This window comes from Muntiacus reevesi, chromosome 1 (genome assembly GCF_963930625.1).
Source record: "Muntiacus reevesi chromosome 1, mMunRee1.1, whole genome shotgun sequence".
Lineage (NCBI taxonomy): Eukaryota > Metazoa > Chordata > Mammalia > Artiodactyla > Cervidae > Muntiacus > Muntiacus reevesi.
Window position 1 is genome coordinate 12,031,372 of NC_089249.1, and position 13,950 is coordinate 12,045,321.

General features: G+C 33.5%; 2 protein-coding genes across 3 annotated transcripts in view; one reads left to right on the forward strand and one right to left on the reverse strand.

Moving 5' to 3' along the window:
* Positions 1-7,982, forward strand: part of PARPBP (PARP1 binding protein) — a 62,535-nt gene extending 54,553 nt beyond the window's left edge. For both annotated transcript variants that reach the window (XM_065937873.1, XM_065937863.1), the window contains 2 exons: positions 6,344-6,479; positions 6,947-7,982. In XM_065937873.1, the coding sequence (XP_065793945.1) occupies positions 6,344-6,479; positions 6,947-7,287 (477 nt within the window). In that variant the 3' untranslated portion in view covers positions 7,288-7,982. The remainder of the gene's footprint in view (positions 1-6,343; positions 6,480-6,946) is intronic.
* PMCH (pro-melanin concentrating hormone) lies at positions 7,980-10,102 on the reverse strand. Its single transcript, XM_065937905.1, has 2 exons — positions 8,537-10,102; positions 7,980-8,186 (listed from the first exon to the last, which is right to left on the reverse strand). Exons 1-2 carry the CDS (start codon positions 8,783-8,785, stop codon positions 7,980-7,982), a joined length of 456 nt encoding a protein of 151 aa, XP_065793977.1. The 5' UTR covers positions 8,786-10,102.
* Positions 10,103-13,950: the final 3,848 nt, after the last annotated feature.

A 13,950-nucleotide genomic window follows, 5' to 3' on the forward strand; every position in this document is an offset into this window, starting at 1 on the left:
ACCCTGTGGTTTCTTTACTCTCTGTACCTCTTTTTTTTCTACACTCCAAGCTTGCTTCCTCTTGGTTTCTGTTGCCTCATACCTTCTACTCACATACACCTGTTAGAGTCTGTTATAATTTTACTTAATTCACTCAACAAACAAGTATTGAATGCCTACTGAGTACTAGGCTCTGTCCTAAGCATTGGAAATCCATCCGCAAACAAAGCTGACACTCCCCCGCCCGCTCTGATGGACAAGTCTTCCCCCAGTATTTATGGGACTGGGGTGCAAGAACATAAATGGAAACCTCTGGTCTGCCCCTACAATTCCTTTAATCCTGGTTCTGTTCCCTGCTCCTAGAGACCCTCCACCCAGAAACATACACATCCACTCCCCAACACCCTTGTCATAAGCAGTAAGCCCTTCCGAGAGGAAGAGGCCAGTGCTGGCCCAGCACCTTGGCAGCTGGAGCAAGGAATTCTAGGGCCCTTAGAACAGGATCTAAAAGGAGAGGCCGTAGTCTCCTGTGGACTTCCTCCTCACCCTGTGGGATGGAGAGCGCCATAAGAGGACCATAGCACACCATCGGTTGGCAAACTAAGGTTTTGTTCATGGAGCTTACTTTTAGCTGGGAGAGGCAAAAAATAAATAAAATAATTATATTGTATCAATGTATTAGATGGTTATCAGTGCTATGAAGCTGGAGAGGGTTATAAGGAGAGTATGTTCCTTTGTGAATGTTTTGGTTTTAAAGAGAATGATCAGTATAAGTCTCTTTGAGAAGGTGACTGAACAGTATTTTTCATTAGAATGAATATGGGATGTTTATATTAGTTTGAATTAAAATTTGAACTCATTTTGACTGAAGGAATGAGGGTGGGATTTATTGCGTACCTTCTAAGTGTTATACTAGACATCTGATTTACCTCATTCCAACTAATCCTTGCTGAAGTCTAGAAGGCATTATTTTCCAGTCCATATACCTAGTAAGTATCAAAGTAAGGATTGTATTTAGATGTAAGACTTCTAGTTGTCATGTACAGATGTGAGAATTGGACCATAAAGAAGGCAGAGACCTGAAGAATTGATGCTTTCGAACTGTGGTGCTAGAAAAGACTTGAGAGTCCTTTGGACAGCAAGGAAATCAAATCAGTCAATCTTAAAGGAAATCAACCCTGAATACTCACTGGAAGGACTGATGCTGAAGCTCCAGTACTTTGGCCGCCTGATGCCAAGAGCTGACTTGTTGAAAAAGACCCTGATGCTGGGAAAGATTGAAGGCAGAAGGAAAAGAGTGTGATAGAGAGAGGTTGAGATGGTTGGATGGCATCACCAGTTCAATAGGCATGAATTTGGGCAAACTCCTGGAGATGGTGAGGGACAGGGAAGCCTGGCGTGCTGCAGTCCATGGGGTTGCAAAGAGTTGGATAGGACTTGGTGACTGAACAACAACTTCAAAGTTTGTGCTGTTTCTAAAGAGTAAATGAAGGCATAGTAATTGTAATAAGGAGTCATATAAATGTCATGCTATTACCTAGGTCATAATATTATCTTTCTGTTATTTAGCAAAGTTAAATGGAATTTTATTGATAAAGAAATGGATCATTTGATATACTCACAAGTTCATATTTCACTAAGGATAGCAAATCTCAGGCTTTCCTGGTAGCTTAGTGGCAAAGCATTCGCCTGCCAGTGCAGGAGACCCAGGTGTGATCCCTTATCTGGGAGAACCCCACATGCCGTGGAGCAACTAAGTCCATGTGCCACAACTATTAAGCCTGTGCTCTAGAGCCTAGGAGCCCTATATAGCCTGTCCTCTTCAACAAGAGAAGCCACTGCAGTGAGAAGCCCTCGCATTGCTGCTAGAGAGTAGCCCCACTCACCACAACTAGAGACAAGCCTGCAGCAACAAAGGCCCAGCACAGTCAACAATAAATAAATTATTTAAAAAAACATAGCAGATCTCTTTTCTTTACAAAATGTGGTATTGTAAGAATGAAAAGATAAATTTTCAATAGTTATATGTCAAATTAAGTATGTTGAGTAATTTCCAAACTTGTTAGTAAAATTTATCAGTATAATGGGGGCTTAGAAATTTCATTTTCTTGTTAATAGAGCTAACTGGAAGTTTCTGTGATTTTTCAATATTTGGACTCATTTGTCTTAATTTAACTGGAGTCAGGCTTTCCTTTGTGAAGTACTATTTTCCTTAAACTGGGAACCTACTAATAATTTCAATTTTAAAAAAAGTTGTGGCAAAAGAACTTTTCCAATTCTTGGCAAGTTTGAAGTTCATTGCAATTTTACTGTGGATAGAAATCTTTCCAAAGGGGGGAAATCACTCTACAAAGGAAAACTTTGAATCCTTTTCTCTCATGTGACTTGAACATAAAATGATTTTAACAGCCATGTATGAATCTGAACATTATTCTTAGTTGTTTAGTACTTCAAAAGCACTTTCAGAAGGGAATTGTTTTGCTTATTTGTGATTCCAAATCAAATACACAAGAGAGATTTGGAAAATTTGCAACAGGAAGTAATCTCAGTTCTATGTAGCCACTAATCTGGTGCAGAAAAATTCAACTTTTATGAACAAAGGAAAAGCAATCTCTTTTAAGTTATAAATATAAGTCAGTGTAGCTTATATTGTTTTAATAACTGAAATGAAGAAGCTGACTGTAAGTTCATTTTTTGAACTACATTCCTAGAATCATTTTAGAGTTGACTGGGTCCTGAGAAACCTAATTCAATAGATTTCCTACTCTGTAGGAGTACTCTCTTTATGTGTTACTACATTAATAAGTATATAGTATCTACATATCTCTTTAGAGTTATATATAATTCTTTCATATTTTTCACTTCACTTAATCTTGACAACTCTGTGGGGCAAATATTCCCATTTATGTGTGGATAAGTGAGAGGTTTTGAAGTTTACCCCAGATCATCTAGTTAGTAAGTGATAGGGCCAGTATAAGAAGCCAGGTCTTTTAACGACAAATCTGATGCCTTTTGCATCATATCGTCTTGTCTTTTTATGTGCATTTCTTAGTTGGATATCACAATGTTGGCTCCAGTCAAGTTCATGATCAATTAAAATCTCTAGGTCTTCTTCATATGTTTTTAAGTCAGGTTCTCATCCTGTACTTCTGTAATTGGTATTTTGAACTTGAATATAGGACTTTGTTTATCCTCATTCATTTTCATTTTATTATTTTCTACTTATTGTTCTAGCCTTCTGAGATCTTTTCAGTCTTGATTCTATTATCCAATTTATTATTTCTTCCAGCTGTGTGTCAACAGCAAATTTTATAAGTAGAGTGTCTTTGTGATTATAGGAGCCGTCCTAGTAATCTAGTATTCCGTGTGCCTGTTACATAGTTGGAACTTAATAAGTGATAATTGATTGAAAAAGATATTTGTACAGGGCAGAGAGAAAACTCACATAGAATCTCATACCAAAAAAAAAGTATGCTCAATATAAATACTTTCAGTTTTGGGTATAAATTTTGCAATGTTTACCATAGCACCATTATGGTTCTCTCTTCTATTTTGTTATGTTTATAAATAATGTTTTTCATGGTAAATATAGTGGCTAACTAATTTCCTTTCTCATATCAACTTGTTATCAGTATTTTAAGAATTCATTGCCTTATAACACTAGTTTTCTGAAACTGGCCTATTCTGGCTAAAGACTAGAGAATTTCTGTTGGTGGCCTGAAGAGAAGAAATCTAGTTGTCAAGAGGGCTATGGAACTTATTTTACAACTGTATTTATATAGCAAAGAGAGGTTTTTACTCAGATGTAAGTTTAAAATTAGTAAAAATAACTTTCTAAAGAAATTTTTATTCATATGAAGTATAAAATCGAGACAATGTCAATTGTCTGTGTTCAATAATATAATTATTGTATTTTTATGTAAAGTGTTTTATGAGTGATACTAGGGCTTCCCTGGTGGCTCAGACGGTAAAGAATCTGCCTGCAGATCTTGGGTTTGCCTGCAGGATACCTGGATTTGATCTCTGGGTCAGGAAGATCTCCTGGAGAAGGGAATGGCTACCCACTCCAGTATTCTTGCCTGGAGAATCTCATAAACAGAGGAGCCTGGTGGGCTACAGTCTATGGGGTCTCAAAGAATCGGACACTTCTGAGTGACAGCACACACACAAAAGTGGTATGCAGGTTCTGTAGTGGGAGGTTGAAGTCCCTCAAGTCACCTGTAGGTGCATCACTATCTGGATATTATGGGAGTGCTCCTTGCCAGCCACTTAGCGTCCATTTGCTTTCATGGTCTTAACCATGCTCTTTATAACTCTTTTCAAGCAGTAAATATATAATTTTCTATATAGACAGTTACCTTGGTGAAATGAAAGAAACATTGTGTAAAAGTATATTAACAGTTTGTATTGGTTTTGTGGATGGAAGTAAAAGTTTTTGGATAATTTACTACAGTAATGATATGATGTAATATAAAATTTATTTTATTAACTATTTATTTTAATAACTTTATTAATTGTTTTAATTCTCTACTTGTGAAATTAATACAATCCAGAAAGGGATTAAAGGTAAATCCCTAGTTAAAGCCTTCAGTTGTATTTTAGGGCATCTCATGGTAGAACCTATTTAATAGTAGTTGCATTCTTGTGAATTCATGAAGATCTTGGACTATAGCTTCATCCATTGTCAAAGCCTACTGTATTTCACTTTTGAAAAAAATAGTTTTTGATCTTTGCATTTTACATTTTTTCAATTTTGTGTATTTTTGTGCTTAAATGGAAGATAAATTCTAATTGTCTGAATCTTCAAGCAAATTAAACATAATTTTTAGTATTCTGGGAGTTAGAGGCTCTCATAAATACCATTACTCAAAAAGATATAAAATTTGTCTTCCTGAGAAAACTTGCTTTTATGAAGCAGCTGGACTGGGGACTATTCTAATTTCTTCTAAATTATAGTCAGTGGGTTTCACTGCCATTATCTCTGCAAACATCTGAGGGGGTTAATGCAGTTATCTCTCTGCATATAAAACACAATGTATAATTACTGAATATATAATATAAAATTGTGCTGTTTTAGACTTCATGAAATGTATCAATACATGCTCTGAGCTTTGTTCAGCATGATGTAGTTATACTTTGAAGTATTAATTTTTAATTGTTGAAGTCCTCTTTATTTAATTATGTATTTGAAATTTAAACTTGTTTATTTCTGAAAAGGATTTGAGATGATTTCTAATTATTTGGAGAAATCTCACTATTATAATAACTAAATGGCATTATACAGCAGCTGCAATTGTTGAAATTTGCATTGTCTGTGTAGATTACTTTGTTTTGAAATTAATTCCTGTTCTTAAAACAGCCACTGGTTTTATGTTTACAGAATGCATTTCCAAAAGTGTTTTCTTGACATCCTTTTCAGTGCTTAAGAATTAAATTTAGCTTTCTAATTTTCTCCTATTTCTCATGTTTTAAGATAATTACAGGAGTATACTTTGAATACTCAACAATTAAATCTCTTGGTCAAATCTTCTTGTTTGTTGTTGTTTAGTCACTAAAGTCCTGTCTGACTCTTTTGCAATCCTATGGACTGTAGCCTGCAGGCTTCTTTGTCCATGGCATTTCCCAGGAAAGAATACTGGAGTGGGCAGCCATTTCCTTCTCCAGGGGATCTTCCCGACCCAGGGATCGATTCCACGTCTCCTGCATTCAGGCAGATTCTTTACTACTGAGCCACCAGAGAAGCCCATCTTATTTCTTAATTTTCTAAATATTCAAGTTTTTAATTAAACAAAGCCTTTCATTCAGCACTGTTTTACCTTGTTTCTTTGTTAGTTGCCTATTTTTGCTTCTTTTACCTTCTCCTATTTCTCTATTTCATCCTAGTATCTATCCCTTCCTTAATTTCTCTAATTTCTTTTTTTTCCTAAAAGAGTTTAGTCTGTAATTTATTAAGATTAAAAGCTTCTATTTTTCTAGGATTGTGTATATATGTATATCATTATTAAACTTATAATAAAACCCACTTTCTAAAGCAACTCGGACATAGAAATGTGTAGCAAAGGGCTTTGTAGAGTTTATAATTGATTTGGTAGGCTTTTACAAAAATTATCAAAAACATACACAAAACAGGTATTACTAAAAAAAAAAACAAAAATGCTCATTGTAGCAGTGAATGAGTTTGCAAACTATGGAATATTAAGGATTAAATAGATAGATGATGAAATTTCCCAATAGATAATGAAATTTTTAAGGGGAATTTTTATGGTACCTCAATTACTACAGAGTATATTTCTATATAGATGAAAAAGTATGTCAGAATAAAGGGTAAATTGCATATTTTCTTCTTCTTTCTTCTTGTTACCAGACGAAGCAAACCTTAATTAGATCTCAGTTTGCCTGTACTTATAAAGATGACTGCATGATAAGCAAGGATAAATGGAATAATGTTAATTCAACATCAAAGCCTTTGTGTGTTCTTCACATGGAAAATGACCTTTCTGGTAATTGACCTAATTAAACAACTTAATAACAGTTTAATTCTAGTGTACTAATTGGTTTTAACTTAAGTAAAATTAGATTTTTTTTTTGTAATGTAAAAGTTTATATTTTTAAAGATGAGTTTATTTTAAAAGTTATATCTAAGTACAAATTGGTGTATAGAATTAGGACTTAGTTTGACTTAGCTAAATATATTTAAGAAATAACTTGTAGTAGCATTTAAGGATTGTGTTGTGCATTCAGACAAAGCAAATTTATTGTTTGTAGGGATGAAAAGTGATATGGTAAAATGAAAAGAAATGTGATAGTAATATCGCTGTATCTGTTAGTAAGGTAATTTATAGCATTATTTGATTGAAAACCATAAGTTTTAAAATATTCTTTATCTGTTTAAAAATTTTGTAAAATCTCATGTGTAATAATTTTAAGTATTATATAATTTCCTTTCTCTTTTCATCTTGCATAACAGAAGGTGTAAATTCTTCTGTTGGAAGACCAACAATTGGAACAAGTTCTGGAAATGTTCATGTGGGCAGAAGTAAAATAGAAAAAGTATCTAGAAAATCAAGTAGTCTGACAGGAAATACAAGCTCAAAAAGGAAACAGGTGGATTTGGATGATGAAAATATTCTCTGTGATAATGGAAACGAAGCACTTCAACACAAAATTGTTAAGATACCCAAGACATCAAAAGATTTGCAGAATAAATTGGATGGTAAACTACTCAGAGTTGCAAAAAGCAACAGATGTACCACCAAGGACAAATTGATTACTGGCCAGACGAAGTTGACTCAGTTTTTTAGGCTATGAAATTATCTTTTATGTTCTTTAGGTTTGTGTGTATATATATATAAAACCATTTACCAAATTCTTTTACTTAATTTTTAAGCAATGAAGGTGTAAGTTATAGTGCTTTATTACTTTGGTCTGCAGTGGACGTATGGTTAACATGTTAAGCATTGTTTTAAAAAAATACTAGTAAGTCATAATTATGCAGAAAATTCATGAAGTTTAATGCACAAGTAAAGCAATCATTTAGGCATAACTTAACACCACTTTCTTTTAAAACAGACATTGAAAATAATACAAATCATAGTAACATTAAGGGCTTCTTTCCCGAGAGGCAATTAAATGATTTTGCTTTCTTTTTAAACGATGATGTGGACCAACAGGCATCAGACTTGCCAACAAGGTCGATAGACTCTTCCCAGCATACACCTGAGCACTGAAGGAAAAAAAAAATTAAATTGTTTAAAGGACTAGTATCACACAAAGTTGATTAGAAATAAAAGAGTGGATCTAGTATAGCTAATCTGAGTAAATTACAATTATAATAACTAATTAAATACTTTTTAATTTCACATCTTTTGCAGGAGTTACTTAATATCAAGTACAAGTTGAACCATGGTCTTGTTTGATTTTGTTATGATTGGACCCAAATTCAGTTAAATTCAAAGTTCTATTTTATGATATTAAGGTATAAGAATTCAATTTTTAAAAAACTACTCACTGTCAAAATCTCTCCTTCCTATAGGAAACTTAGCTGAGTTTTCTTCATCACCAATTTCTCTCTTTTCTTGTGTTGATTCAGTATTTTGAACTTCATTCTCAGCTGGAAAAGCTACAGATCCTTTTAGTGCAAGATAAGGTTTTATAGCCAGATTCAGTGGCAGGCCATGATTTAAGAAATTATGTTTGGAACCCGCATTCTGTAAAGAAAAGGTTGATTTGTGTTTTAACTGTTCTATTGGGAATGGAACTATAATACATTGTGTAATATTCTTATTGATCAATTTAAAGATGCCCTGCACTGTTTTGACTCTTTAAGAAATACTTTAGATACAAGATTTTCAAGGAGTAAAAACTTTTTTAATAAGAGACATTTCCTAGAATGGAAGAACAACCTGGTATGTATGAAATTTGTTTAATTGTTCTAATGCATACTGTGACTTTTTTTCACATGCTTCTACTTATAAAAGTAACAACTTTACTTTCAAAGGATTCATAAAGATCATTCAAATTTCCATTGAAATAAAGGACAAGTCACATTACCACTTACCTTTGAATTTTTGTTTTCTTCATCATTCATGAAACTGCTCTCATCATTTTTATATTGCTCCAGGGAAGGAACAACAATTGATTTTTCTGCGGTATCTTCCTTCTGAAAGGCTTTCCCCAGCCTCAACGTTTTAAATACCATGTCATCTTCTAAATTTCTTATCGACTTGGATGCTGAAAATGAAATGCCTTGAGAAAGCAAAGAAAAAGTTAGTATTAATATGTAGGAAGAGAAACTCATTTTTGCCATCCTTAGTTTGATGTTTGCATAGAGTCAAACAAGGATGTATAAAATGAAGTGAAATTTCTCAGTCATCCTGCTTTGTAAATGATTCTTGCCTTTATATATTTTCCAGCCTGAATAGAAAGCACTTGAAAAACTTTCATCATTTTAGAAATGACTCATCAGATAGAAACCAACCTTTTGTATAGCTGGTAATACCCACATTGTTTTGGTTTTAGTGGCATCTTGTTTGAGTGTGAATTTTCTCAGAATCTTATTATTAAGATCCTTGGTAGAAAGCTTTGTGTTGAGGAGATTATAGTCTCTTGAAAATGAGTTCTTATTAGCAAGACCGCAGGACATCAGACTCTCCATATTCTTGTTTATATTGTTTCCTTCTGTATATTTTCAATTAAGTACAATATTAAAGTTACTTCTTTCACTCAGGATGTGTGTATGTGCTCATGCTCAGTCATGCCCAACTCTTTGTGACCCCATAGACTGAAGCCCACCAGCCTCCTCTGTCCTGGAATTTTCCAGGCAAGGATACTGGAGAGGGTTGCCATTTCCTACTCCAGGGGATCGTTCCAACCCAGGGATAGAACCTGCGACTCTTGCATTGGCAGGTGGGTTCATTACCACTATTGACACCTGGAAAGCCCTTCACTGAGGATTGTAAGGGTCAAAGTTTCAATCCTGATTAAATTGAAATAATCTTCAACAAGACTTTTTTTTTCCATAAATGCTTGGAGTAGTCTTTGATGTTTAAAGTATATATGCCTGTGAATGTGAAAAAAAGGTCACATGTGCTATATCTAAGATTTACCTATCAGATGTGTTTCTATCTTTGTATTTACAGAAGATTATTACTAATATTTATTAGTGAATTTAGCAGGTCCATAAAGAGAATTGTCCATAAACCTTCATTTTGGATAATGAGTGTGTCGTATAATTTTTAATTAAGCATTTCAGAGTTAATTTCTAATGGTGACCCTGCCAAGTAAGAGAATACATTCTTGTACATATTCTTCTGGTGTGTGTGCCATAGTTTTTCTAGGCTATATTTCTAGTTTTGGCATTGCTGGGTCATACAGTATGTGCGTTTCAGCTTGTTTAATGCTGACATGGTTACAGAGTAGTAGTAGCCAGTTTAAGCCCCCACCAGCAAGGTGTGAGAGTTCTTACTGCTGTAGGTTCTCCTTAACACGTGGGTATCTTATTATCATTTAATGTTTATTTCTCTAATTACCAAGGAGGTTGGATTATGTAAAATACCATTTAAAGAAAAAATTTTTCATTATTGGGTTATTTTTTTCTTGTTGATTTATGGAAGTTTAATATATGTTGGATATTAATTCTTTGTTATGTGTTTTGATTTTTTTTTTTATTACATTATGTCTTATCTTTTGAATCCCTTCATGATGTCTTTTGGTGAACCAAGCTCCTAAATTTTAATGTTTTAATTTTTTGTGTGCTTTTTGTGGTTAATATTTTTAATATGCTGTTATTTGGAAGTCCTTCCAAACCCTGAGATCATTAACATATTTCTATATTTTCTAAAAGTTTAAATGCTTTGACTTTCACATTTAAATTCTTAATTCATCTAGAATCTTCTGTTTAAGAGCTAAATTTTAACTTACTCCAGACATCCCTAATTTCTCAAATAACTCATGTTCTTCCTGCCAATCTGCAATGCCATCTCTGCAGTCTATTAGGTTTCTATGTATGTGTAGGTCTCTTTCTGAACTCTCTCTTCTACTGCCAAATCTACAGTATTAATTGTTATAACTTTGAAATAACTTCTGATATCTGGTAGGTCAAGTTTCTCAGCCCTCTACTTAGGGACCAGTTTTTCTTCTGTAGAAGTTTCTTGGCTGATTTTGTCTGTTTCTTTTCCATGTAAATCTTGGAATTTTGAAGGGAGTTGCATCCGTTCTACAGATTAATTTTGGAGGTGAATTGACACTCTTAAGATAATTTACTTATTCATGGACATGGTACTTTTCCACATTTATTAAGATCTTCCTTGATCTATTAATGATATTTTATTGTTTCCTTCTTTTCTTTTTCTTATATATCTTTGTTGCAAGAATTGTACGTGTTTATAATCTTCCCAGGTCACACTAGTGGTAAAGGGCCCACTTGACAATGCAGGAGACTCGGGCTTGATCCCTGGGTCGGGAAGGTCCCCTGGAGAAGGAAATGGCAACCCACTCCAGTATTCTTGCCTGGACAGTCCCAGGGTTAGAGGAGCCTGGCGAGCTATAGTCCATGGCCTTGCAAAGAGTTGGACTCAACTGAGTGATTAATTACATAATTTAATTAAGTTCTTTATTTTTAGTTAATATAAGTGGTATCTTTTAAAAATTTACCTTTTCTAACATTATTGCTGGTTTGTACACATACAGTTGGCTTTTCTCTAGTGTTCTTAAATACAAAACACTTGTTAAAATCTTGAATTCAATAGTAGCAATAATTATTTAATTCAGTAGTTTATATTAATTCTTTGGGATTTCCTTTGAAGACAGTTGATATAAATAGTAATGATATGTTATTTCCTTCTTGCAAGTGTGTGTTTGTGTGTGTTTATCTCTGTCTGTCCATGTGTGCAAACAGACTGACTCAAACCGTGAATGTTGGATATGGAAATAATAATTCTTTGCAGTATTACTGATTTTACAGAGAATGCTTTTTTTTTTTTTGCTTTTAACTTTTCATCATTGAATATGATGGTTGCTCTAGATTTTTTTGTAGGTGCCCTTTATAGCTTGCAGGATGTTCTTTTCTATTTTTAGCTTACAAATAATTTTTATCATGAATTGTTGAATATTATTGAATGCTTTTTCTGCATCTCTTGAGATAATTTTATTTTTTCTCTGCCAGTCTTTCATTTAGAAAGTGAACAGATTTTCCCCATATTAAGCCAACCATGTATTTATGAAACAAACCTTTTAAAATATTATTGAGTTCAATTTGGTAATATTTGATTTATACATTTTGCATTTATTATCATGAGTGAGACTGATCTGTAATTTTCCTTTCTTCTATTGACAACATGATAATATGTTGTTCAAATCTTGTTTGTCTTACTGATTTTTTGTCTGCATGAGTTATCAGTTATAGAGAAATATTTGCAAATCTTTCATTATGATAATGGATTTATTTCATTCTATTTCTAGTTTGCAATGTTTGCTTCATTTATTTTGAGCTTATTAGGACATTAAAAGTAGAAATTGTTTTGCCTTAAACCATGTATCATGACCCTCTTTAGCTTTAATAATGTGTCTTTTACTATCACTTTTCCTGTATCATCTGTATGTTTTATATGTGTCTGTTGTAAATATCATATAGCTGAATTTGGAATATTTTGTCTGACAGTCATCTTTGTCTTTTACTTGGAAAGTTTAGTCCATTTACATTTATCTTGTTTATTGAGTTACTAATATTCAGTGCTACCTTCTTTTGTGATTTTTATTGGTTCTAATATGCTTTCTCTTTCCCTTTATTGCCTTCTGATTTAAATTTAATATATTTTTTGTTCTTTTCAGGTAGGATTGATCTTAACTAATGTTTGTTATTGTTGTAGTTGGGGGTTTTTAGTTTGTTTTAAAGCCAACTTTGTAAACAAGGATTTTCTGTAGCACAAGCAACTGTGTTCAATATCTTGTAATAACCTAAAATGGATAAAAATTGAAAAAGGATATAGTTATGTACACATATGGGTGTATAACTGAATCATTTTGCTCTACATCTGAAATTAACACAATGTTGCAAATCAATGATACTCCCATATATATACATTCTTTTAAGGACTACCCTAGCGAATAACACTTTCACTAACACTTCACTAGACATTTTAGTATCATCTTCAGTTATTTATATTTATTTAAAGTTATCAGTATTTTTGTCCTCCTCCCAAATAATGTAAAGACCTTAAAATCTTTAAATCTGGTCACCACTATTCCTAATTTGTATGCTATTATTTTCAAAGATTTCAGTTCTATCTTGATTTTTTAATGAAACAAATTAGGGATTATTTAATATACTATGGGCTCCCCTGATAGCTCAGTTGGTAAAGAATCCGCCTGCAATGCAGGAGACCCCGGTTCAATTCCTAAGTGGGGAAGATCTTTAGAAGGGATAGGCTATCCACTCCAGTATTCTTGGGCTTCACTTGTGTCTCAGCTGGTAAAGAATCCGCCTGCAATGCAGGAGACCTGGGTTCAGGGTTGAGAAGATCCCTTGGAGAAGGGAGAGGCTATCCACTCCAGTATTCTGGCCTAGAGAATTCCACAGACAGTCTGTGGGGTCGCAAAGAGTTGGACACAACCGAGCGACTTTCACTTATTATTTTATGCATGTAACACTGGTTTAGATTTACCTACAAGTTTACTATAATTTCCCCACCATTTCCTTTTATAGCTGAGATCTCCTTTGGATAACCATTTATCTTCTTTTTGAAGTACATGTTTTTGAAGTATATTAAGTTAGATGCTAACTTAGTGAAGTTCTGTTAGTAATAAAATAAAAAAATTAAAAAAAGTTTTGTTTTAATTAAATGGCTTTTGCTGTTCTTGAAAAATACTTTCATGACTATACAATTACTCATTTGATGATTGTTTTCCCTTAGCACTTTATTTTATTTCAGTTCTTTTGGTTTTCATTGTTGCTGCAGAAAATTCAGCTATTGGTTTTAATCATGATTCCTTTATAGGTAATCTCTGTATTCTATCTAGCTGCTTTTAAAATCTTCTCTTTGGCTTCAGTGTTCTGCAGTTTCATATGATGTGTCTGGGCATGAGTTTCTTATAATTTATGCCGGCTTAAATTCTTGAATCTGAGGGTTGATGTTTTTCATGAGTTCTAGAAAAGTATTACTTAATATTTCTTTCTTTTTCTTCTTCTTGTTTTTTTTTTGGCTGCACTGCGCTGCATGCAGGATCTTAGTTCCCTGACCGGGGATTGAACCCATGCCCACTGCAGTAGAAGGGCAGAGTCTTAACCGCTGGACTGCCATAGAAGTCTCAAAGAGGAGACGTTTGTTTTTTCTTTGTTTTGTTTGCTTTTTTTAAAGGTATTATTTCTTTGAATATTGCTTCTCTCTTGTTCTCTTGTATTGGACCTGCCTGCTCCATGTCTTATAAACTCTGTTTCCTATTTTTCTTTCTTTCTCTGTGCTACACTTTAAACAA